This window comes from Phyllobates terribilis, unplaced genomic scaffold, assembly GCF_046119375.1.
Source record: "Phyllobates terribilis strain yellow unplaced genomic scaffold, ASM4611937v1 Scaffold_1__5_contigs__length_1240528914, whole genome shotgun sequence".
In the NCBI taxonomy this organism is placed as follows: Eukaryota; Metazoa; Chordata; class Amphibia; order Anura; family Dendrobatidae; genus Phyllobates; species Phyllobates terribilis.
The window spans coordinates 308,701,459-308,727,973 of record NW_027362761.1 but is presented as its reverse complement, the minus strand read 5'-3'; the positions used below and the strand labels follow the sequence as shown (position 1 = coordinate 308,727,973).

Below are 26,515 nucleotides of genomic sequence, written 5' to 3'. Positions count from 1 at the left end.
ATCAACGCGCCCTCAACATCTCGAGTGCCGCACCTGGGTGAAGATCTATTCGCCCAGCATACGTGCCCGGATGGGCAGCCCTTCATATGGCCACCGGAGTTTCACCATCCCCGACTCCGGAAAGAGAGACCCCTAGACGAGCCCCTGATTCCGGCTCCGAAGCCTGTAAAGAGGACCTCGCCCCCGCTGGAGGAGGCACAGTTCGAGTGGGACCCCACCGGAGAAGACCTCATGGGGTTCACTCAGGAGACTCGGGCGGCCGCAGCAGAGCGTGCAGAGTGCTGCCGGCAGCAGCTCGAGGTCTTCGAGAGGGAGCGGAGAGAGAGGCGGGTCCGGGAACAGCAAGCGCAGATAAGGAGCGCGGAGCAGAAGAGCCGGACCCGGAGGAACCCCCGTGCAGCCCACGGTCCCCGTGCCACCGGGACTGTAATTAAATTCCAACTGCAGCACGGTTGGGGTTTCATCAGGGATCATCACACCCCCGGCGACGTCTTTGTCACCCGCAGAGACGTAGAAAGCCATCTGCCGGAGGGACACAGAGGTCGTGACCTGTATGTAGGGGACGAGGTCACCTTCACCCGGCACAAGTGTGCCAAAGGACCCTACGCCCTCCATGTGCATCGCCTGACGGAGGAGGAGCTGCAGTGTGAGGAGGAGCAAGAGGACCCGGACGGGTCTGAAACTGAAACCAACCAACAAGAAAGAGCAGGAGGACGCCGTCGTTGAAGTACGGTAGAGAGAGACTGTACATAGTTACCCGTCAGGGTATAAGAACTGTTCTAGTTAAAATATAGTCCCCGTTGGGACCAGCCGATTGAACTGAAACCCGTGTGTCCCTATTCCCACTGACCGAGGACTGAGAGCGGTCAATCCTCCCTAATACCTGGCCGAGGACTGAGAGCGGCCATATCCCCTTGTATATAGTTGCGCTTCCTAAAGGGCCCCCTCCTGTTTTATAGGGAATTGTTTTATTCCAAGAGAGACTGTCGCACTTTACCCGGTCACAAGTTGCACAGTGACCGGAGGAACCAGAAACAAGAATGTTATTTATGAAAAGTTTTTATATGAAGAGTTTATTGTTGCTGATATATATATATGATGTTTTCTATGTTTATGTTTATGAAAAAAATTGTATGTTTTGGATGTTTATATTTTACAGCCCGAGGACGTGCTGTGATTTACCAGGGGGGAATGTAGCACCCTGAGGATTCGGCTGCTACAGGGGTATTGCACCTCAACCCAGAGGTGTGATATTCCACTCCCGGGTAAGGATGGAGTGTGGAACTGAGCTAGTAGGCTGCATGCACTACACACATCCCATTTCCGGGGAACAGACCGATGGTACTCCCACTAGAGAAATGTGCAGGTACGACAGTGTCTGTTCCTGGCTGGAGTGGGAGGGGGGTGGAACATCCCAGTAGTGTAGGGGCAGATAGGGGGAGCAGCCTGGGTAAAGCTAGGAGCTCATTGGGTGCTGGTCACCTGGGCTCACACATAGAGGGAGTATATAAGGTGGGCACCATCTTAGATCAGGGTCAGTCTGTGAGACGTCAGTCAGAGCCTGTGAGCCAGTCAGACAGTCTGTCTGAGAGCCTGAGAAGCAGAGCAGAGGAGAAGAGAGAGAGACCCAGAGGCGCAGAGGGGACCCCAAGAGCCCATAAGAGAGCTAATAGGGTGAAGGGTCGGCAACAGGGTACCGGATCCCAAGCTGGCAGAGGCTACAGCACACCTTAGCCAGGAACCGGAGGTCGTGGGCAGGATCTGCCACGATCACCCACTAAATCCACCCGGAAGGCAGACCAAGAATAGGGTCAGGGAGCCCAGAGGAGGCTTGACCAACAAGAGGCCCGAGGGAGCCGGACTTAGGTGGATCCCTGGTGGGAACGGCCAGAAGAAGGGAGAGACAGAAAGGAGCTCAGGACCACACTCCGGAGTTGCCTGGGAGTTGACCAAGTCCAGGACCTGGTGGACGCAGCACGGCTTGGGTGGTCACTGCTGTACACAGTGACCCGAGCAACACCAGTAAGTAAAACCCTGGAACTGCATTTTATGCCTCTGAGTCTCCTTGCTGCACCTTCACAACCACCATCCTCCACGGCTGACCCCCTGAGGCTATACCCCTCCCGTTGGGGGTTATACTACCTAAGCTGCACACACATCACCAGCCTCAGTGGACCCTGCTGCAGCGGCGGCCGTATTGACCGCAATTCAACGGGTGGCGTAGTCGACACAAAAGAACATCTAGTAACATCATAAGGACTGCCACACACTGAGCTTGACACCCTGGGCACGGACCGGGTCACCGCCACTCGGAGACTACAACCCCCATCTGATCCGGCTCCGGGTAATCCCCTAACAGCACTGGCCCAGGGGGCGCGTCACTACTCCTTCCTTCTGCTCGGTCCTAGAGAATATATTATTTATCATGGTGTGTGAGACCCTGACTGTCTAATAGTGCTGATCAAACCTCATATTTCCATATACCATTGAGACATTGATAGAGTAGAAAAGGAATCGGGGCAGACACACAGAAGAGGGCAAGAACACTTTATGGGCCCTTTACAGTCCAGGTTCAAGTGGACCTTTTTACTTCTTGAGCCCCTGGTCGACTGCATAGGTTACACTAGTGGTGTGTCCACCCATGGTGAGAGGCATGCTAAGAGACAAACCTTTGTGGGGGCAGTTTTTTCTCTTTTGTGTAAAAGATAGCAGAAGAATGGCCTGTTGGCCTCACATTAAACTCTACAAGCGCATGTATTAAGGTTCTGCTAGATCTACTAATTGGCCACCCCTATGTATATATAAGATGTATCACTATGTTTTTATGCATGCATTTGGGAATAAAACCAAATAATACAACGAGTTATAAAAGTCTAAAATTTAATGGACGGACACAGTACAATAAAACTCATACATGGATTTGGTAAGGATGAGTAATGGAAAAAAAAGTGTCCCTTCAAAGTTGACATCTGCTAAGAAGCATGTATATTTCATATATGTACCCGTTAATTAAATAGCTATAATTGCTGTTGGCAGAAATATGTCTCAATGTCTTGAACTAATTAATTTTATCCAGTTGTTGGCTGACAGTAATTGAAAGATATAGACTTTCAATAAATACGTATTGTAAATCACAGTACACAATGGGCCTTTTGGCTGGATATCAGAAGTCATCCACAACTAATTATTTCAGTTATTAGTCTGCCCATCCTTTATTGAACTCCAAACTTTTTCTTCCCAACTGACATCTTTTAATGCTATTAAGTGTCCAGGGAATGTGGTTAGACGGAATAGGATGTCTGACTCTAATTTCAGTGGCCATTTGGAAGTGGCTTCCATATCAAGTTCCTCCATACCAAGTAATGACTAAAGAGTTTTAAAGTGGAGCAAAGTAGTGCAAATAAATTCTTTCCACAATCTTGATGGACACCTTAAGATGCTTTGTTCTGGTGATCTCCAGAAAGAGATGTGCAAATCTTCTGTAACATCCCTCAGAGAACTCTCCTTTTTCATATACCTAAACATTGTAGGTGAAGGATCATTGAATTCTCCTATGGATTGTCACCGAGCGAGCAGTTAATAAAAGGCACAGGTTGTTTTGTCCATAATTTTTATACGGAAGACAGGATTGAATGTTTGAATGTGTATCCTTAGGCAGACATTACACAATTAGTCAACGTGATTTGGTCCCTGAGTCGTAGTGTCTCGAAATGTATTAAAAGTTGAAATCTTCTGTGGAAAAGGTCATTGCAGTCTCCAAAAAGAAGCTCACAATTAGTCCATCAGTATAAGTTTAGATCAGTAGCCTGCAGGATATCCTCCCTTTCTTGTGTCTGAAGCTGCAGCCCATTTTCCCTTGGTCCGTACAATGGCCTGGACCACAGATCCAGATCTTTGTGAATAAACTACATTATGATGACGTTTCTTGAGTTCTTCTGCTATAGTCTGGGGGAAAAAAGACACATAAGATATATTTAACATATAAGACACTAAGGGCTATTTGCAGACCAAAAATCTCCAACTCCTTAGGACATGTGCACACAACATTTTTCCAGGAGGGTGAAGCCGACGAGATTTCCAAGTCGAAATTGTATCAGGAAACGCTATTTATGTGTCATTTTGAGGGTTTTTCAGGCATTTCCTGAAGCAATTTATAAATGTTTTTGCTGCCATTTTTCTTAAGACTTTTGTTGCGGCATTTTTACAGTGTTTTTTTGTAGAATTTTTTTGGGTAATTTTTTGGCATTTTTTTTAAGTCCATTAAGCAATGGGTAAAAATCATGTTTTTTTTAAGGCAAAATTGCTCACAAAATGTACCAGAAGCCACACATGCGTTTTCCAGACGTTTTTTGGCCTTTCCATTTCCTTCTATTGTGTAAAATACGTGTCCTCCAAGCGGAAAATACCCAGAGAATGGTTAGGTCACTTCTTTTAACCACTTTGTGTTTTTGGAAGCTGAACATATGTACAAAAATTTTTTTTTGACATAGAATTGAATAGGAAGGTTTTTTTGCACATTTTCTGACTACTTTTTTAGGACGTTTCAGCACAGAACCACACCAAACCATCCTGAAAAAAAGTTGTGTGAACATATCCTTAGAGAAAACTAAATAAGCTCTTAAAATACAAGTGCATCTCACTAAATTAGGATATGATCAAAAAGTTAATTTATTAACTTTTTTTCTGCTGGAGAATGAAATTTCCATCTCCAAAAAGCTTGTAGGCAGAGGGAAGCATGAAGTGCTCTAAAATTTCCTGGTAGATGGCTGCGCTGACTTTGGTCTTGATAAAAACACAGTGGACCTACACCAGCAGATGACATGGCTCCTCAAACCATCACTGATTGTGGAAACTTCACACTAGACCTCAAGCAGCTTGGATTGTGGCCTCTCCACTCTTCCTCCAGACTCTGGGACCTTGATTTCCAAATGAAAATTGGAACTCTGGGAACTTGTGGAGTGTGTCAATGACTGCCTTATGAGATAGATGCTGGGAAAGGAAGTTGCACATAACACATCTGCATCTCTGGCTGCTATGGGCATAAAAGGGGACAAACTTATGGTGTGGCACCCATGCTCCCCTGACCTCAACCCCATTGAGAACCTCTGGAGCATCATCAAAAGGAGTGTCTATGATGGCGGGAGGCAGTTCACATCTAAGCAACAGCTCTGGGAGGGTATTCTGTCCTCATGCAAAACAATTAAAGCGGAAACCATCCAAAACCTGACAAATTCAATGGATGAGAGAGTTCAGAAGCTCCTTTCGAACAAGCGGTCCTATGTGCAAATGTAACATCACCTAGAATAAAGTTTTGAGTTGAAAACTGTTTGATTTCAGTTTGTAATAACCTGCTAATGCTTATAATTTCAAAAATGACCATTTTTTTGTTCTTTATTAAAATGAAAAGGTTGAAAACTCTGCTATGCATAATAATTTGGAACATGCATTTTGAGTTTTTTATTTTTTTTTAAATATACTGTTATCATAGGCAGTTTGTACAAAAACCTTTCAATTGTACTCTAATAGTTATTTGACTGGAAAATTACAATGACTGCAATTCATCTAGGTAATTTGGGAAAATCTGAGAAAATATTATTTGCATAATAATTTGGAACAAAGTGTAAACACTTGAAATAGATCACTCTGTTTGTAATGACTCTATATAATATCTGAGTTTCACTTTTTGCATTGAAGAACTGAAATAAATTAACTTTTTGATGATATTCTAATTTAGTGAGATGCACCTGTATATCTTACTATATCTTGCAACAATAAGCTAGATGAATACATTCATTTACCATTATCTGGTGGCAATAAAGTTTAAGAAATAACATTAAGAAATATAAATTTATATTTTTACTTTTATGGTATTGGTACAATCTTGCCTTCACCATTCATTAGCCTACATAAAACGTTTGCTAAACCTGAGCAATATCTTTCCACTAACATCAGCAGCTTGTAATGTTGCCAGTGTGACTGAACAACGGACTGTATAATGCATATTGTTACAGTATGGCAAAACAAAATACTCCGCCATCTCTTAATTGGTGACAAGGTCTGCCATTAGCTCTGATGTACCATATTTTTTGGACTATAAGGCTAAGTGCCCACAATGCAGAAATGCTCCGGATTTTTCCTGAGCGTTTGAGCATCTCCCTGGCAGAAAAAACGAATGCAGATTTTACATGTGGTTTTTCAGCCAGGGACAAGCGTTTGTCAAGCGTTTTGCACATGCGATTTCGCATGCAGGTTGTCAAGCGCTTTTCCAAGCGATTATAGCATCACTTGGAAAAGTGCTTGACAACTTGGTCACACTATATAAATCCAGGCAACCGGCATGGATTTATATAATGTGAACAAGTTAAGTTACAAAAAAGAGTAAAAATGGTAAAAAATAAAAAAAACATTATACTCACCTTCCGATGGCCCCCGGTCTCCTTCTCCGGTGTCTTCGGCGGCTCGCGGTGGTGTAAAAGGACCTTCCATGACGTCATTTAGTCATGTGACAGGTCACGCGACCGCCGACGTCAGCGGTCGCGTGACCTGTCACATGACTAAATGTCATCAGGGAAGGTCCTTTTACACCACCACGAGCCACCGAGGAGCCAGGACGCACCATACCGGAGACCGGGGGCAATCAGAAGGCGAGTATAATGTTTTTTTTATTTTAAATTCTTTTTTTTACAGGTACTATGGTACCCGGGTCTGGAGGAGAGTCTCCTCTTCTCCAGACCCGGGTACCATCCGCACAGTGAATCGCTTAATATCCGCATGTGTGGATATTAAGCGATTCAATGCTAGTCAATGGCGGCGAAAACGCCGCGATTATGCAAAATTAATGGTAGTGCTGCGGATTTTTCAGCAATGATAATCCGCAGCGGAAATTTCCGTAGCATGTGCACAGGACATGCGGATTATCATTGGGGAACATTGCAGACCTTCTACCAAGCGTTTTTAAGCGTTTTCGCGGCGAAATTGCCACTGTGTAAACTCTTAAAAAACGCATAGTGGCCACGCAGTCTTAGACGCATCAGACCATAAGACGCACCTAGGTTTTAGAAGTGGAAAGTAGAAAAAAAATTAACCAAAAAATGTGGTGATGATGCACTGTTAAGGGGGAGAGGGGTCTGCTGCTGACACTGTTATGGGGTAATGTCCCCCAATTCTGTTAATATCCCCCATCCTGGTATATATGGCCCCCTCCTTCTAGTTATATGTGGCCACCATTCGCATCCTGGTATGCATGGCACCCCTCATCCTCATCCTGGTATGCATGGTACCCCTCATCCCCATCCTGGTATGCAAGGCACCCCTCATCCTGATATGCATGGCACCCCTCATCCTGGTATGCATGGCACCCCTCATCTCCATCATGGTATGCATGGCACCCCTCATCCTGGTATGCATGGCACCCCTCATTCTGGTATGCATGGCACCCCTCATCCTGGTATGCATGGCACCCCTCATTCGGGTATGCATGGCACCCCTCATCCTGGTATGCATGGCTCCTCTCATCTAAATATGCATGGCTCCCCTCACCTAAGTATGCATGGCCCCCCTCATCCTTGTATGCGTGGCACCCTTCATCCTGGTATGTGTGGCACCCCTCATCCAAGTATGCATGGCCCCCCTCATCCTGGTATGCATGGCCCCCCTCATCCTGGTATGCATGGCACCCCTCATCCTGGTATGCATGGCACCCCTCATCCCTCTTCCTGGTTTGCATGGTCCCCTCATCCCTCTTCCTGGTATCCATGGCTCCCCTCATCCTTGTATGTATGGCATCTCCATCCCCATCATGCTGCACACAAAAAATAAACAATTATACTCACCTTCATTCCCTTTGCTCTAGTGCTGCGTCCTGCTTTGCTGCCAGCACTGATCTCACAGTGTAAGTCGCGCATGATGTCACTACCACGCGCCCTCACACTGTGAGATGGTCTGCCGGAATAGTCACTGCTCCCCACACCAGGACTATGGATGTGGGGAGCAGTGAATATTAATATTCCTTAATAGCGCGCACACTGTAGCCACAGCCGCGGCTCCTGCAGCGGCGGGCGGTCACGTGTGTCTGCTGTTAAAGAGTATGAATATTCACTACCCCCTATGCCCATGGGAGTGGGTTGTAGTGAATATTCATGGTATTTAATAGCGGGCACACGTGACCGCCAAACAGCAGCAGGAGCCGCGCTGCGGGTACAGTGTGCGCTCTATTAAGAACAAAGGAATATTCACTGCTCCCCATGCCCATAGGCGTGGGGAGCAGTGAATATTCATTTTCTTTAGCAGCGGGCACAGTGTAGGCAGCAGCAGGCAGCTCCTGCCTCCTGTGCCCCGCTCCTCCACCACAGCCTCTGTATGTATGTATGTATGTATGTATATATATATATATACAGTGCCTACAAGTAGTATTCAACCCCCTGCAGATTTAGCTGGTTGACACATGCGGAATTAACTTGGCATTGTGACATTTGTACTGTAGATCAGCCTGGAAGTGGGAAATACACTGCAGCAAATTTTGTTTTTTTTTTTGTTTTTTTTAAAACGTTAAAAGTTAATTCAGAGTGTCATTTATTATTCAACCCCTCAAACCACAAGAATTCTGTTTGGTCCCCCTAAAGTATTAAGAAGTAGTTCAGGCACCAAGAATAATGAGCTTCACATGTGTGGATTAAAGATCTCTTTTGCCAGCCTTTTCTGACTATTTAAGACCCTCCCCAAACTTGTGAACAGCACTCAGACATGGTCAACATGGGAAAGACAAAGGAGCATTCCAAGGCCATCAGAGACAAGATCGTGGAGGGTCACAAGGCTGGCAAGGGGTACAAAACCCTTACCAAGGAGTTGGGCCTACCTGTCTCCACTGTTGGGAGCATCATCCGTAAGTGGAAGGCTTATGGAACTACTGTTAGCCTTCCACGGCCTGGACAGCCTTTGAAAGTGTCCTCCCATGCCGAGGCCAGGCTTGTCCGAAGAGTCAAGGCTAACCCAAGGACAACAAGGAAGGAGCTCCGGGAAGATCTCATGGCAGTGGGGACATTGGTTTCAGTCAATACCATAAGTAACGTACTCCACCACAATGGTCTCCGTTCCAGACGAGCCTGTATGGTACCTTTACTTTCAAAGCGTCATGTCAAGGCTCGTCTTCAGTTTGCTCATGATCACTTGGAGGACTCTGAGACAGACTGGTTCAAGGTTCTATGGTCTGATGAGACCAAGATCGAGATCTTTGGTGCCAACCACACACGTGACGTTTGGAGACTGGATGGCACTGCATACGACCCCAAGAATACCATCCCTACAGTCAAGCATGGTGGTGGCAGCATCATGCTGTGGGGCAGTTTCTCAGCCAAGGGGCCTGGCCATCTGGTCCGCATCCATGGGAAGATGGATAGCACGGCCTACCTGGAGATTTTGGCCAAGAACCTCCGCTCCTCCATCAAGGATCTTAAGATGGGTCGTAATTTCATCTTCCAACAAGACAACGACCCAAAGCACACAGCCAAGAAAACCAAGGCCTGGTTCAAGAGGGAAAAAGTCAAGGTGTTGGAGTGGCCTAGTCAGTCTCCTGACCTTAACCCAATTGAAAACTTGTGGAAGGAGCTCAAGAATAAAGTCCACATGAGACACCCAAAGAACCTAGATAACTTGGAGAAGATCTGCATGGAGGAGTGGGCCAAGATAACTCCACAGACCTGTGCCGGCCTGATCAGGTCTTATAAAAGACGATTATTAGCTGTAATTGCAAACAAGAGTTATTCCACAAAATATTAAACATAGGGGTTGTATAATAATTGACCCACACTTTTATGTTTAAAATTTAATAAAATTCAACTGAGCAACATAACTTTTTGGTTTGTAAGATTTATGCTTCTGTTCATAAAACCTACTCTCGTTTGCAGTTTGAAGGCTCTAACTTATTTGCATCTTATCAAACCAGCTAAATCTGCAGGGGGTTGAATACTACTTGTAGGCACTGTGTATGTATATATATATATATATATATATATATATATATATATATATATATATATATATATATATATATATATATATATATATATATATATATATATATATACACACACACATACATATATATATATATATATATATATATATACACACACACACACACACACACATTTGGACTATAAGACGCACCCTCCACTTTCCTCCAAAATTTGAGGAAAAAAGTGCGTCTTATAGTCTGAAAACTATGGTATACACTTGACACTATTTTATAATTAATGATTCATGCCTAGCCAATTGAAAAAAATCTTAAAAGACATCACTGACCTTTTCTATGGTTTCCTCTACAGTAGTGTCATTAGGAAATAGCTGATTGTGCACCCGGGCCAGCTCAACCGAATTCCCCAAATCATAGCCAAGCCATAGTGAGTTTATAATGACCTGCAAAAGAAAACAACATTTTACCAGTTACCTGCTAATAATATTAGATAATGATCTTACCAATGAAATAATCTCACATATAACACACAATTTTCATTCATACTGGGTATTTTGTAAAAAAAAACAAAAAAAACATGGTAAATGTAAATTCCACCAGTTTCCAATTCTGTCTTAGGCTATGGCCTCACTATCAGTATTTGGTCAGTATTTTTCCTCAGTATTTGAAAGCTAAAACCAGGAGTGGGTCAAAAATGTAGAATTGGTGCACTTGTTTCTATTATACCCTTCCTCCGATTGTTCCTCACCTGGTTTTGGCTTACAAATACTGAGGAAAAATAATGACTGAATACTGATAGTGGGGCCGCAGCCTTAGACAGCCACAAGGCCAGTTTGAGCAGCTACCTAACCAATTACCCCATTAAACACCTTCCCATAAAACTTAGATGCCTGAGAGTACGATTAGACCTGGATTGTCAAAGGCACAATTTTGGTGACACAATATGTTGGGTGAACGACTTAAAAAAAAAAAAAAAAATCCTAAAGGTGCCTACGCACCTTATAGATAGCTGGTGGATGAATGACAAGTGGATTCTGATTACATTAATTTAATGAATAATTGGTATTTTATTTTTTTCTCCTTGTTTTAGTCACTCTCCTCTTCTCACTTTCTTACCAGTGCTGTTGAGGTGGTGATTTTAGTCCCTCCAGAAGCTCCAACCACCATATGTACCTTATTGTCCTTATCCAATAGGACTGTTGGACACATTGAGGACTGGGGTCGTTTACCTGCAAGAGTTTTAGAAGTCAAGACCTCCAATGTTTTATCTAATCCATATTTATTAATTTAATCTGTTTTTAAGTATGAAGATACCTGGTCTGATAAAATTTGCTGGAGATGGTGGAACACCAAACCCATTAATTATCAATGGTGAGCTAAAATCATCCATCTCATCATTGAAGATGATCCCAGTTACATTGGAGCGAACTTTAGATCCAAAGCTGGAACAAGGAAAATGTTTCAAACAAAATATTAGTATGCATAAGGTACATATCTTTTCCCTCAAAAATTATAATCTTTATGATACCAGATTTCAGTATATATTTGAAATAAAGTAAAGTGGTTCAGTGTTAACTTTCAGTACTGGAGTCCTAAGTTTGGGTCCCATAAAGGACGGCATCTACATAGAGTTTGTATGTTCACCTCGTGTTTGGGTGGGTTAGCTTTGGGTACGCCGGGTAATAAAAAAAAAAAAAAAGATTACTACAACTACCTAAATAAGATGCATTATGCATTTTAAACAAAGGTGTTATTTGAAATGGTTGAGTTCAAGTGTGAAATTTATAACAGGGTCCCTGACTTGCCATGTTTCATTTATAACTAGTGTCTTCCTATGAATTATTTAGGCTACCGTTAGAAACCTGGGTGCAAATGCTACCTCTATACCTCCTATAACTACAGCTCGGCTTTAAAACTAAAACACTAGATAAACAGTAAAAAGAAAGTGAACAGTTTATATTTCCAACTAGTGTTGAATTACTTTTACAGAGTGATTAGAATAATACAAAAGGATAGAGTATATAATTAATTCTTCTCTCGTACACCCAGTTTTCGCTTACTATAGATTGATAGTGCTGGTGGCAGCCACAGCGCTCCCATCCTCTGCTACGACTGATAGGTGTGCTGTGCCATGGTTTTCTGGGGTGTAGAATTCTGGCTCATAGTATTCTGATGGGTGAGTGGTATCATTTGAGATTTTATTTCTTAGATACTCAGCAAAATTATTCGAAGTAATGTTCTTCATTATCTAAAAGAAGAAAAACATCTGTTGATAACAAATAAGACATGAAGAATATGTCAGAAACCTGACGCAGTCTTTATAATAGACTATCAAGCTTTTTCTATTAACTGTTAGTATTGCTGTTCTGATTCTGAGATTAAGGTGTATGGTAACTACAGAGCCGAATATAGAATAGAGTGGAGGGGCACATGTTCGGTCTCCACTCCATTCATTGTCTTTGGGAGTGGCGAAAATAACGGAGTGCTGTTCTCGACTTTCTCTAAGGCTACATTTACACATCTGTATGAAATGTCTGTGTGCTGCCCGACTTTTTATGACATGGCACACTGACCCATAAAGTTTCATGGATCTAATCCCATATCAGTGAAAATCATGGATCTGAATGTGAGATCCGGGAGACTCCGAGCATGTCTTATTCTGATCCAATTTTGAAAATAGAACATACTCAATGGGTCTTTATGCAGTCCAAGAAAAAAAAAATCTGACTTCATATCGAAATTTTGCACAGACTTGTGACTCTAGCCTAATTCTCACTTTTTTACGTAAAGGAGATACCCCTTTGAGTAGATAACAATGATAGCAACATGGAGACCATAAAGGAAACGGTTACTAATTTCTACATCAATCATGGAATTCAAATTCCTGGTTTTCCCGACATTTTTCAGTGTTATTTATAACAGTAAATATTGGATATGGAGAAAAAAAAGAAAATATGTATATAAGATTCCTAACGAAGTTAACCACTGTGGGCTTTAAAAGTGCCCATGCACAAACAGATCAATATAAACTTAGAACTGTCCAGGACACAAAATATTATACAATAAAAAAGTTATCTTTATTATCTTATTCCCAATATAGGATTTACATATATGGTCTACGTAACGAAGAGGAAGTAAGTGGGTGACGGCTGTCTGATACAGCCAGTACCTGCCTTTAGCAGAAGTGACAAATATTGTATTTCATGACAGTGGTAAAATTTCTTCGATATGAGTTGCGTTACATTGTGAAAAAAATCAGAAATTTGGCGAAACCTTTGAAAATTTTGCAATTTTCAAACTTTGAATTTTCATGCCCTTAAATCAGAGCGATATGTCACACAAAATAGTTAATAAATAACATTATCCACATGTCTTCTTTACATCAGCACAATTTTGGAACCAAAATTTTCTTTTGCTAGGAAGTTATAAGAGTTAAAAGTTGACCAGCGATTTCTCATTTTTCCAACAAAATTTACAAAACCATTCTTTTTAGGGACCACATCACATTTGAAGTGACTTTGAGGGGCCTTTATGACAGAAAATACCCAAAAGTGACGCTAGTCTAAAACTGCACCCTTCAAGGTGCTCAAAGCCAGATTCAAGAAGTTTATTAACCTTTCAGGTGCTTCACAGAAATTTTTGGAACGTGGAAGAAAACAATGAACATTTAACATTTTTTTCACAAATATTTTACTTTAGACCCCAATTTTTTATTTTTGCAAGGGTAACAGGAAAAAAATGACCCTTAAATTTGTTGTGCAATTTCTCCTGAGCATGCAGATACCCCATATGTGGGTAAAAACCACTGTTGGGCACATAGCAGAGCTCGGAAGGGAAGGAGCGCCATTTGACTTTTTGAATGTAAAATTTGCTGGAATAATTAGCGGACACCATGTCACTTTGGGGAGCCCCTGATGTACCTAAACAGTGGAAACCGCCCACAACTGACCCAATTTTGGAAACTAGACCCCTCAAGGAACTTATCTAGATGTGTGGTAAGCACCCTGAGCTCCCAGGTGCTTCACAGAAGTTTATAACGTAGAGCCGTGAAAATAAAAAAAATAAAAAAATATTTCCACAAAAATGATCTTTTAGCCCCAAATGTTTTTATTTTCATAAGGCTAAGAGGAGAAAATGGACCCCAAAAACTGTTGTGCAATTTCTCCTGAGTACACCAATAACCCATATGTGGGGAAAAAAACACTGTTTGGGCAGGGTTCAGAAGGGAAGGAGCACTGTGTGACTTTTTCATCGCAAAATTGGCTGCAATCGAGAGCGGACACCATGTCGCATTTGGAGAGCCCCTGATGCGCCTAAACAGTGAAAACCCCCCCACAAGTGACCCCAGAGACTTAAACGTCACTCGTGCATAACCGAGCGCCAGATGCAAACTCAAGTAGCGAGCACACTAGTCGACATATCGTCATCATTTTTTTTCTTTATTTTTTAAAAAAATCCCAACCCCAACACAACCCTAACCCCAACCTTAACACTAACCTAACAGAACCCTAACCCTACCCCTACCTCTAACCCTACCCTTACCCTTAACCATAAATCTAATCCTAGAGTTTATTTTTTACACCGTTCCTCATATGGTATAAGTGATTAGACAACTTTATTCTTCGGGTCGGTGCAATTACAGCGATACCAAATTCATATTGGGTTTTTATGTTTGGCAGCTGTCACACACTAAAAGACGCATTTTTTTGCAAAGACTAGATTTTTGCAATAATTTTCCCATATTTCGGCCGACAGATACATGTAAGGGTTTGTCTTTTGTGGGACAAGTTGACGTTTTTATTGGTACCATTTTCGGGTACGTGACATTTTTTGATCGCTTTCTTTTCCGAGTTTTGGAAGCCAGAATAAACAATAACCAACAATTCAGGAATTGTTTTTTTTTTGTTTTTTTTAATGCCGTTCAGCATGTGATAAAATTGATAAGGCAGCGCGTTATTCTCCGGGTCAGTACATTTAAAATGGTACCAGATTTATATCATTTTTTTATGTTTTGGTGCTTTTACACAATAAAAACTAATTTTATAGAAAAAAAAATTTTTTTGCATCATTTTATTCTGAGAGCTATAACTTTTGTATTTTCCGGCTGATGGAGCTTTATGGCGGCTTGTTTTTTGTGGGAAAAGAGAACATTTTAAGCGGCACCATTTATATTTACACTCGTCTTTGTGATAGTGTTTTATTTCATTTTTTGTTTGGCGGTATGATGATAAAGCATCGTTTTTTGCTTGTTTTTTTTATTTTTACCGTGTTAACTAGTGGGACAGTTTTATAGGTCAGGTCGTTACGGATGTGGCGATGCCAAATATGCATACTTTTTTTTTTTTTTTTTTTTTCATAATAATATTTATTTATAGGTACATTTATTTATTTTTTTTTTTTATCGATTATTTTTTCATTTTTCTTTATATTTTTACAATTTTTTTCACTCTGACACTTTTTCACTTTTACACTTTGTCCCACTAGGGGACTTTCATTTTTTCACAGGCTGATCGCTTGCACAGCATAGGGATGCAGCAGCATCCCCTGTGCTATGCAGGCTGTCAGCCCTGCGGACACAAGTTAGATAGATCATACACAGTGCACGATCTATCTAACTTCCTGAAGCCTGGTGACCCGGATGTCATCATGACGACATCGGGTCTTCATGGCAACGATCGGGACCCCGCGCACACAGCGCAGGGTCTCCGATCCAAGGCAAGAGGGGTGCTCTTACCTCTGCCTGCTCCCGTAATGCTGTGATCGACTTCGATCGCAGCATTTCGGGGGTTAATGTGCCGGGAGTGGTACGGGACCGCTCCTGGCACATAGTACCGGGTGGCAGCTGTTAGAATCAGCTGACAACCGGCGGCGATCCCGCCCGCACAGCCTCTGTGTCATTAACCACTTACTGGCCTGGGGCATATTAGTACGCCCCAGGCCATCACCTCCGGTTCAGCGGGGGCTCCGGTGCTGAGCCCACACTGAACCGGGCACATGTCAGCTAATTCTTGAATCGCAATCCACCCGCGGCTTTTATTCAGTTAAATGCCGCTGTCAATCTCTGACAGCGGCATTTAACATCGCCACGCATTAGCCCCGCCCATCAGTGACCCCATCACGTGATCGCGGGTCATCGATGCATGGACATGACAACCAGGGATCTGCAGCAGACCCCTGTGGTTGTCATATCTGGCTTGCTATGAGCGCTGCTCATCGCCTCTGTGTAGCAGAGCCGATCAGATAACTGCAGCTTCTAGTCTCCTATGGAGACTATTGAAGCATGCAGAAAGTGGAGAAAAAATATTTTTAAAAATATGAAAAAAATAAAAAAAATATAAAAGTTTAAATCACACCCCTTTCGCCCCATACAAAATAAAATAATAATAATAATATAAAAAAAAAAACACATACACATTTGGTATCGCCGAGTTCAGAATCACCCGATCTATCAATATAAAAAAATAATTAATCTGATTGGTAAACGGCGTAACGAGAAAAAAATTCTAAACGCCAGAATTACGTTTTTTTGGTCGTTGCAACATTGAAATAAAATGCAATAACGGGCGATCAAAACATCACATCTGCCCCAAAATAATATCAATAAAAAGGTCAGCTCGACACACAAAAAATAAGCCCTCACTTGGCACCAGATCCCAAAAAATGGAGACGCTACAGGTCTTGGAAAATGGCTCCATTTTTATTTTTTTTTAAGAAAAATTTGGATTTTCTTTTTCACCACTTAAATAAAAAAGAACCTATACATGTTCGGTGTCTACAAACTCGTAATGAACTGGAGAATAATAATGGCAGGTCAGATTTAGAATTCCGTGAACGTGGTAAAAAAAAAACCCAAAAAACAACCATGGAATTGCATTTTTTTTTGCAATTTCACCGCACTTGGAATTTTTTTCCCATTTTTCAGTACAAGATATGGTAAAACCAGTGATGGCGTTTAAAAGTACAACTTGTCCTGCAAAAAATAAGCCCTCACATGGGCATATTGACCAAAAAATAAAAAGGCTATGGCTCTGGGAAGAAGGGGAGTAAAAAATGAAAACGCAAAAACGGAAAATGCTCCGGTCATGAAGAGGTTAAGGCCCAGGTCACAGGTACGTATTATTACGCCTCAAGTCAGAAAGGGGTTAACCATGTAGATATTTCTGTCAATCACTGAGACTGTTAATTTTATTGTATGCTGCAATACCAATGGATTCCCGATCCAAAAATGAAAAAAATAAGCATATTATCTTCGCATTCATAAAAGTCAGATTTATCAAAATACAAAATTATTTAACTCATAAGGTTGTGAAGCAAAAAAAAAATCAGAATTGCCATTTTTCAACTACCAAACCTTCTCCAGTAAAAGGTAATAAATAGCAATCAAAACATGATATATACACCAAAATGGTATGAATACATAATACAGCTTAGCATGCAAAAAACCAAGCCATCAAATAGGACAATAAAACCATTGCAACTAAACACAAAAAAAAACAGATGTGTGACTCAAGCAGGGTGATTATCATATCATATAGTATTAAATAGACATCAAATACTTGTCAGATAAAATTCTTAAATAGGTGACTTGAAGGGTAATTATGACTAAATAGCTAAAGTGCAGTAAACTCTAAATTCATGTACACAAGAGATGTATACCCCAGAAGTTCCTGCATGGGAAGGTTATATTAAAATAAAGTGAGTGCACAGGGATACAATGAAGGTTCACTCACTAAAGCACACCTAACACATTTTTCTTTAACGGTTTCATCATCGATGGTTTGTGATACTGAGGGCTGTTTATTCAAGTTCGATCTGATAAGACCGATGAGTCTCATGGTTAATGCTCTTTATGTTCACCCTATATACTTACGTGCAGTATCATGGAAATGACTCTTGTACAGGTAAGTAGTTCCCCCACTTTGTAATAATATGTATTTAACGAGCAATGTGTGCATTTTGAATATCTATTTAATAGTATAATTATAATTATTTGATTAATATTTTTTTTTTATTTCAGGTTTTTTTTGTAGGTGTGATTGACATTGATGTATTGGTCTGTAGTTCATAGATTTATATTTTGGAATTAATGAAACAGTGTGTAAATACAACATGGACCTCACAGACTCTATGTTATGCCACGGTCCATGGAAATGCTGTTGTAATGAGCTCTTATTCTGCGTGAACTTCCATACATAAAAGCTGTTTTTACCTCTGTTACATTCACAAACTTGGGATCTCCTAGCAAAGTTCTTTTAGCATAGGCGAAGCGGAAAGCTTCTACTATACGGTGGTAAGTCAGTCCAATGGACTCAGGCTTTATGCTCAGGGGTGAAAAGTGAAAACCTGGTGCAAAATGAGAGAGAATAAAACCATTAAAAATATATCTAAAATATAAAAATAAATGCACATAACTATCATAACTGTTAAGCCCTGTTGGCCTAAGCTCACATCTGCCCTAGATGCTATGTAGCAGATTCCATCAGAAACAGAAGAAAAAGATTACATTCTAATAAAATGACAGACTTAAGGCTATGTGCCCACGATGCAGAAATGCTCAGGATTTTTTCCTGAGCGTTTCTGCATCTCCCTGGCAGAAAAAACGCATGCGGATTGTACATGCGGATTGTACATGCGTTTTTCCTGCTAGGGACATGCGGATGTAAAGCGTTCTTCACTTGCTTTTCCGCATGCGGGTTGACAAGCGCTTTCCAAGCGATTTTAGCATCACTTGGAAAGTGCTTGTCAACTTGGTCACACTATATAAATCCATGCAAACAGCATGGATTTATATACTGTGACCGAAAGAATGGTAAAAAATAAAAAAATAAATATATACTTACCCTCTGATGGCCCCCGGTGTCCTGCTTCGCTCCGTTCTCCCTTGCCGGCAGCGGTACGCTGAAGCATCAGCGTCACGTGACCCGTCACATGACTATGACGTCAGCGCAGGTCCTTAAGTCCATCACGAACTGCCGGCATGCGAGGAGGAGGGGCCATCAGAAGGTAAGTATATATTTATTTTTTATTTTATTCTTTTTTTACAGTTTTCTATGGTACCCAGGTCCTGAGGTCTCCTCTTCTCTAGACCCGGGTACCATCCGCACATTAGAACGCATGGAATGCGCATCTACATATACAGTGATGCGTAATGCATGCGGTGTAATGCAAGTCAATGGCGGCGAAAACGCAGCGCTTCCGCAAAATAATTGGTAGTGCTGCGTTTTTTTCCGCAATGATAATCCGCAGCGGAAATTTCCGCAGCATGTGCACAGCACATGTGGATTATCATTGGGGGACATGGCAGACCTTCTACCATGCGTTTTTTAAGCGTTTCTGCAGCGTTTTTGCCGCTGCGGAAACGCTTAAAAAACACATCGTGGGCACACAGCCTTATGGTGCAAATTTGACTTACTCCATTATTGTCAATGGGGTTTACATTAACATATGACAACCCGGCGATATACAACTTAAAGGGGTTTTCCCACGAACAACGTAGCAAAAGAGTATACAGACATTACAGCAGGGGATCGCAGAGGATTCATTTTGTGAGGTAAAACATTTCACTGTCTGTTTTTAAACAATATTTTACCTCACAAAATGAATCCTCTGCGATCCCCTGCTGTCCTGTATGTATACTCTTTTGCTTCCTCCCCTGGCCAGGAGCTGTGGTATGATCAGACCATGTTTCGTACACGGTCAGACAGATAATTTTTAAAATGAACTTTCATTCGTGGGAAAACCCCATTAATAGTACATGGTATGAATTTAATGCTCAAATACAGAATAGTTGATGCTTCTCTGCAGATCACTAAACCAGCTGCCAAGGAGTCTCTCACCTTTTAGAATATTAAGGATGAGTCCAAGGACTGGGCCGCTCAAAGGTGCAGTAGGGCTGATCAAAGTGTAGTCTCCCAGCTGAAAACGAAGTGGTTCCTCACTGATGTCAACTTTATAATTTCTGAGATCTTCCTCTGTAATAATTCCACCTGCAGCACAATGAGGGGATGTCTTTATAAGTCCATCTGTCCATATCTACCAGGTCCAAAAAATGGAATACTTTATGTATTTCCTTACCTACTTGTTGGATGTCTCTCACAATTTGCTTGGCGAGTGTGCCAGTATAGAAGGATTCAGGATCATCAGCCAGGGTCTGCAGAGTATCTGCTAATTTAGGCAGCTTCACAATGTCTCCTTTCTGCAAGATATTACCCTGAGCATTGCAGAATACCTCACTGGAAGGACATGAGAAAGAATTAGAGGTACAGCCCATCATTTGTCAGTAGTTTGAAAACATGTGAGTGTAAGAGAGAGGTGTGAGATGTAGATGCATTTAGGAGAGTGAGATTTAGATGCATTTTGAATATTCTGGAAATTACTGTCATTAGTCATCTACTGTATATTTTGGCTTGTAAATCTGAAATCTGCTAAACAACTGCAGATTATGTTATATGAATTCTTGTCTACATGTTTGTCTATATACAGGAATGTTTACATGTGTGATTTTTATAAATGTGCAATAAGTGTGGGACAGAATAACGGAGTGTGCTTGCTTAAAGGGGTTGTGCAAGCATGTTATATTGATGAGATGTTCCCAGGATAAGGCTAAGTGCCCACGATGCAGAAATGCTGCAGAGTGTTTCTGCATCTCCCTAGCAGAAAAAACGCATGCGGATTTTACATTCGTTTTTTCTGCCAGGTAAAAGAGTTTGTGAAGTGTTTTGAACATGCGTTTTCGCATGCGGATTGTACATGCCAGGGACATGCGGATGTGAAGCGTTCTTCACTTGTATTTCCGCATGCGGGTTGACAAGCGCTTTCCAATCAATTTTAGGATCACTTGGAAAAGTGCTTGACAACTTGGTCACACTATATACATCCATGCAACCGGCATGGATTTATGTTGTCTGACCAAGTTACGATCCGGGAAATGCAGCATCAATAGTAAAAAAAAAAAAAAAAAAAGAATAAAAATGTTGAAAAATAAAAATAAACATTATACTCACCTTCCAATGGCCCCAAGTCCGGTGTCTTCGGCGGCTCGCGGTGCTCTAAAAAAGGACTTTCCATGACGTCATTTAGTCATGTGACAGGTCACACAACCGCCGACATCAGCGGTCGCGTAACCTGACTAAATGAACATCATGGAAGGTCCTTTTACCACCGTGAGCAGCCGAAGAGCCAGCAGCACCGCCGTGAGCAGACAGGGGGCCATCAGAAGGTAAGCATATGTTTTTTTTTAATTTTAATTCTTTTTTAACTATAGGTACTATGGTACCCGGGTCTGGAGGAGAGTCTCCTCTTTTCCAGACCCGGTGTAACAGGCCAGATTAACCCCCCCTGCCCAGAATATACCTTGGGTATAAATTGGCCTAGGCAAGATTATACCCCTCTGGGTCAGAATATACCCCAGCTGCTGTAGATCAGATTTTTCACGCTTTTGAGAACCATTGAGTGATATACTTAATAACGGGGCCCCAGGCAGCACACAGGGGGGAAAAGACAGCGCGCAAGGGAGGGGAGAGACAGCGCGCAAGGGGAGGGGGGGGGGGAGACAGCGCACAGGGCCCCTGTGAGCTTTCTCTACCCCCTGTGCGCTATCTGGGACCCCCTGTGCGATGTCTGGGGCCCCATTCTTGAGTATATCACTCAATCCTGTGCGCTGTCCGGGGGCCCCGTTCTTGAGTATATCACTCAATCCTGTGCGACGTCTGGGGCCCCTGTGCGACGTCTGGGGCCCCTGTGCGACGTCTGGGGCCCGGTTCTTGAGTATATCACTCAATGGTTCTCATAAGCGTGAAAAATCTGATCTACAGAAGCAGGGGTATATTCTGGCCCAGAGGAGTATAATCTGGCCTAGGCCAATTTATACCCCGGGGTATAGTTTGGTCTAGGCTATAATATACCCATGGTAGGACAGAATATTAATGTGTTTTTGCTGCTGTAGTGCTACAGTATATATAGATGCACATACACAAACCATATACCATTTCATGCGGCTTTTGTCAGATTTTGATGCAGTCTGCAGCAGATTTCCCTTTTCCATGTGACACGGAGAAATCTGCTGTGATTCTGCACAAAAAATCCACATCATTGGGATGCAGATTTTGATGCAGATAGGCTGCTGATTTTTTCCCTGTGGAAAATCAGCAGTAAATCTAGTGCATGGGAAGGGGTGGACTAGACTTACAGCATGTGCTGGAGGAATTACATTGAACTGACAGTAAATGGTGCAGTTCCATCAGTGCATAGTTAATGTTATGTGTTGTAACTTGTTATGTATGTTTCTCCCTCCTCTCTATGATATGCACTTTAAGTTCTCCAGTGTGAGTTCCTATTCTATCCTGATAAGGTATATAAAGTGAACTTGGAACACCTCCAACAAAAAAATACGTTTTCCAATTTTGACAACAATGGAAGACCAACTATATGATCAGCTTTTGAGATTCTACACTGCAACAGAACAAAAGTACCCCCAGTGGATCTACGATCTACCTCCAGAGAAATGCTTAAATGCCAAGTCCCAGTTTAGACAAACATCTAAGCCATATCGAGCAGAGAAAGGGATTATTTACTATGGAAAAAAGGAGGTTCTCACTAAAAGCCGACTGCCAAATAACCTGAAGGCCTGTCACGACAACCCAACTTCTGGTCGCCATTTTGGCAGAGATAAAACAGTTGCCAAAATTTCTGACCGTTATTATTGGAAGGGAATGAAGAATGATGTTCACCAACATGTCAAAGCGTGTCAAAAATGTTTTGTCACAAGTCCCAAAATCAGCAAAGAATCTCCACCACTCAACAGTATACCAGTGCCTGGAAAAGTATGGAGCTTAGTTGGGATTGATATGATCGGTCCTCTTCAGGAAACATCAAATGGCAACAAATATATAGTTGCTGTCATCGATCATTTCTCCAAGTGGACTGAAGCAACAGCTGTTCCAAACAAGAGTGCCATGTCAGTAGCAAAATTTTTGTACACCATTATTTGCCGCTTAGGCTGTATGGACACTTTGATTAGCGACCAAGGAAGAGAGTTTGTGAACTCGATCATCAACAACCTGATGGATCATTTTCAAACAGATCACCACATTTCATCTGCCTACCACCCACAAACAAATGGCCAGCGGGAACGTGACAATCGAACACTCAAAGAATCTCTTAGCAAGCTTGTCAATGACCAAGGAACCAACTGGGACCAGTTCATCCCTGGTGTTTTGATCGCCTATCACACATCTGTGTGACGCGCCCCCTGGGCCATGTTGGGCAGCGTTGCGCATGCGGGGAATACCCGGAGCCGGATCTGATAGGGGTAGTAGTCCTCGTGGCGGTGACCCGGTCCGTGCCCAGGGTGTCAAACCAAGTGGCAGAACTTAGAATAAGATGTTATAGAGGTCGACTACGCCACCCGTTGAATGCGGTTATGAAACCGCCGCTGCAGGGCAGACCGCTGAGGCCGGTGGTACGGTTGTGCAGCGTGGATAGTATAACCCCCAACGGGAGGGGTATGGCCTCAGGGCAGCGGACGTGGATGATGGGGGTAGCAGAATTGCACGCGGGCACCAGGAACCACTCAGAGACGGTGCGGTGTAGTTCAGGGTCTTTACTGGTGGCAAAGGTAGACCCTCCCGGGAGTACTGGCTAGCGATCGGGGCCTGGTCAGTCTGTGAGCAGATAGGATCTCCCCTGGCCAGGCGGAGTTGTAGGCCTCCCCAACTATTGTACTCTTCCTGGCTACCTTGCTAGAAGCGGGTAGAAGTAGCCCACGTCCCTGAGTGTACCGTGTGGTGCTCACCCGTATGGCCGGTGACTCAGGGCCTTCTGGTAGCCTCCGCTCCACGCAGGCGGTGCTGGTCCCTTGCGTGTGACCGTGCCTTCGGGTTTCTTGGCCAGAGGACCTGAAATCCCCTGCCGGTCGGTTTCTGCTGCTGGGTATGGATCAGTCCCCACAGCCTCGGACTCCGTGTCCGGTGAGATCTCTTCAGTCAGGACGAGCTCTACAGCTTCCAGTCTCTGACCCCTTTTATCACTGCTCCCACAGAGCTCCTGATCTTGCTCTCCCTGTATCTGCTCCACTCCAGACCAGACTGTGTCTCTGTCTGGGACTACTCTTCTTCCTTTCTAACCCTGCCTCAGCCCCCAGTTTTTATAGGGGAAGTTCTTCCCCTCCCAGGACTGGGCAGGAGGTGTGGCATGCTTAGGGCACCTGACCAGGAGACCTCCCACCTGCTCTCAGACGTAATATTGCTATTACTGTGGTAACCAGACCCCTGGGGTTCCACATTCCCCCCTAGTAAAATTTAGTACTCCGGGACTAAACATATTTTTGAAAACATAACAGGGTATAAACAGGAACAATACAATAAGGAAAAACACGTTAGGGTGGTCACGGCGTGTCCGCAACCGGGTGCAGTTTTTGAAGCAATAAGGGTGTCCATTTCACCAAAGAACAGGGAGCCGTAACCAGGTGGGGGTCTGTCCTACCCCGAGTCTTTAGCAGTCTTAGTCCATTCCTGGGTTACGCTCCAAACATATATACAAAGAATTCCGGTTAATCCACAAAAGTTACCTATAAACTAACTGGAAAAACATAATTATTTACAAGCAACAGTAAACAGGTAAATACCAATAAAACAGTCTGAACACTTTAGATCCTCCAACGTACTGGCAACTGGCCTCTAGTGGCCCTAGTAGACCTACGGAGCTTACTGACCGGTCCTAAGCTACAGGGTGTAGGAGCTGTCAAAGGTAAGCTGGGCAGCTGTCTACGGGTTCTTTGGCTCACTAGGGGCACGGCAGGCTCACTATAAGCAGAGGGTCGATTCTCCTGGTCTGCTTGTGTGGGGTCTTCTGCCTCCTGGACCGGCTGCTCTTCCAGCTCTACCTGTTTTTCCGTAGGCACTTGGGATGCTGGCTGGAGGAAGGTGAGGACGGGTACCACAACAGCGCCATTTACTTGTGTCCAAGACCGAGGGAAGTCTCCGAGTACAGTACTGACCATTTCTTCCCTTTCCTCTGCGGGTCGAGGGTTTTCTTGATCTTCTTCAGGGTTTCGTAGATGCTCGGGACACTTCTTCAGGTGATCTCGGGAGACAATGGCTGTGGTTTCTCCTCCATCCTTACTGATTGTGCAGATTTTTGGGTTTTCATGGCTTGATGGCAGTACGGTGTACGGGTCCTTCTCCCACTGGTCGTCCAACTTGTGGAGCCGTCTCTTCCTTTTCAAGACCTGCTCTCCAGGTACCAGGGGAACAGCGGGAGCATACTGGTTGTAAGTCTTCTCCTGTCTTTCTCTTGCTTGACAGAGACTTCGCTCAACGCTCTCCTGTACTTTCCGGTACTGCTGCTGCCTCTCGGTGTCCCAGTCTGCTTCTGGTGAAGTGTCCTCGGGTGTCAGGACTCCCATATCCAGATCAACAGGCAGCTTACCAGGTCTTGCTCTCATTAGGTAAGCCGGGGTACAGTTGGTAGAACCTACAGGGATGTGGTTGTATAGGTCCACCAGATCAGGCAGTTTCTCAGGCCACAGACTGCGTTCTTCCAGGGGCAATGTTTTCAGAAGGTCTATCACCACCTGGTTCATCTTCTCGCAGAGCCCATTGGTTTGCGGATGATAGGGTGTTGTTCTTATCTTCCGGCAGCCATACAGAGTGCAGAACTGTTATGTTCTGCTACCAGAGCTAAGGAAAGAGAGGAGATCTGTCCCTACGATAGAACTCAGCTTAATCCCTACGATGTAACAGGGAACCTGATCCTGCGATCAGACCTGCTAAAGTCCTAAGCTAGTCTGTACGGAGACCTATAGATGTGGGAAAGGAATCCCTACAAGTACTAAGGACTGGGAGGAATATGGGACACCTCCTAACAGAAATAGTAGCAGACAGACGAACAAACAAAATATATAGAACATAGAGGTCAGTAGACCAAGCAAACTAACAGAGCAAGACACAGAGCACAGGCTAGCTAGAAAGTAGATATACAATGAAGTCCAGCAAAGCCAGAAGGGCGGAGCAGGATTAAATAGGCCAACAAGGTCATGTGACCAGCAAAGGAAAAAAAACCTAAGAGCAAGGTTCTAACAGTACCCCCCCTTCTAAGAGGATCCTCCGGATCCCCTAGGACCAGGCTTATCAGGAAATCTCCTGTGAAACGCTCTGATAAGTCTGGACGCGGAAACATCATCCGACCTCACCCAAGAGTTATCCTCGGGACCGAAACCTTTCCAGGCCACAAGATACTGCAAACTACCTCTATACCGTCTAGAGTTAAGGATGCGAGAAATTTCATATTCCCCGTCCTCCACCACCGGAGGAACAGAGGCAGAGGCGTCACAATCCGATACAACAGCTTTTTTCAACAGAGAGACATGAAATACCGGATTAATTCTCCAGGAGGTAGGAACCTCCAACCTAACAGCAGATTGGTTGACAACCTGAAGCACCTTAAAGGGCCCTACAAACTTGGGACCCAATTTCTTTGAAGGAATCCTCAACCGCAGATTCCTAGAGGACAACCAAACCATGTCACCAACAGCGAACAAAACCTCCT

The 26,515-nt window shown here is 43.2% G+C and overlaps 1 protein-coding gene across 1 annotated transcript in view; it reads right to left on the bottom strand.

Moving 5' to 3' along the window:
* Positions 1-2,954: 2,954 nt before the first annotated feature.
* GGT1 (gamma-glutamyltransferase 1) overlaps positions 2,955-26,515 on the bottom strand; it is a 253,854-nt gene continuing 230,293 nt past the window's right edge. Inside the window, exons 6-13 of the mRNA XM_073654277.1 lie at positions 20,045-20,202; positions 19,807-19,956; positions 18,180-18,313; positions 12,031-12,218; positions 11,285-11,412; positions 11,087-11,199; positions 10,300-10,413; positions 2,955-3,945 (exon numbers count right to left, since the gene is read on the bottom strand). Of these exons, the coding sequence (XP_073510378.1) occupies positions 3,799-3,945; positions 10,300-10,413; positions 11,087-11,199; positions 11,285-11,412; positions 12,031-12,218; positions 18,180-18,313; positions 19,807-19,956; positions 20,045-20,202 (1,132 nt within the window). The 3' untranslated portion in view covers positions 2,955-3,798. The remainder of the gene's footprint in view (positions 3,946-10,299; positions 10,414-11,086; positions 11,200-11,284; positions 11,413-12,030; positions 12,219-18,179; positions 18,314-19,806; positions 19,957-20,044; positions 20,203-26,515) is intronic.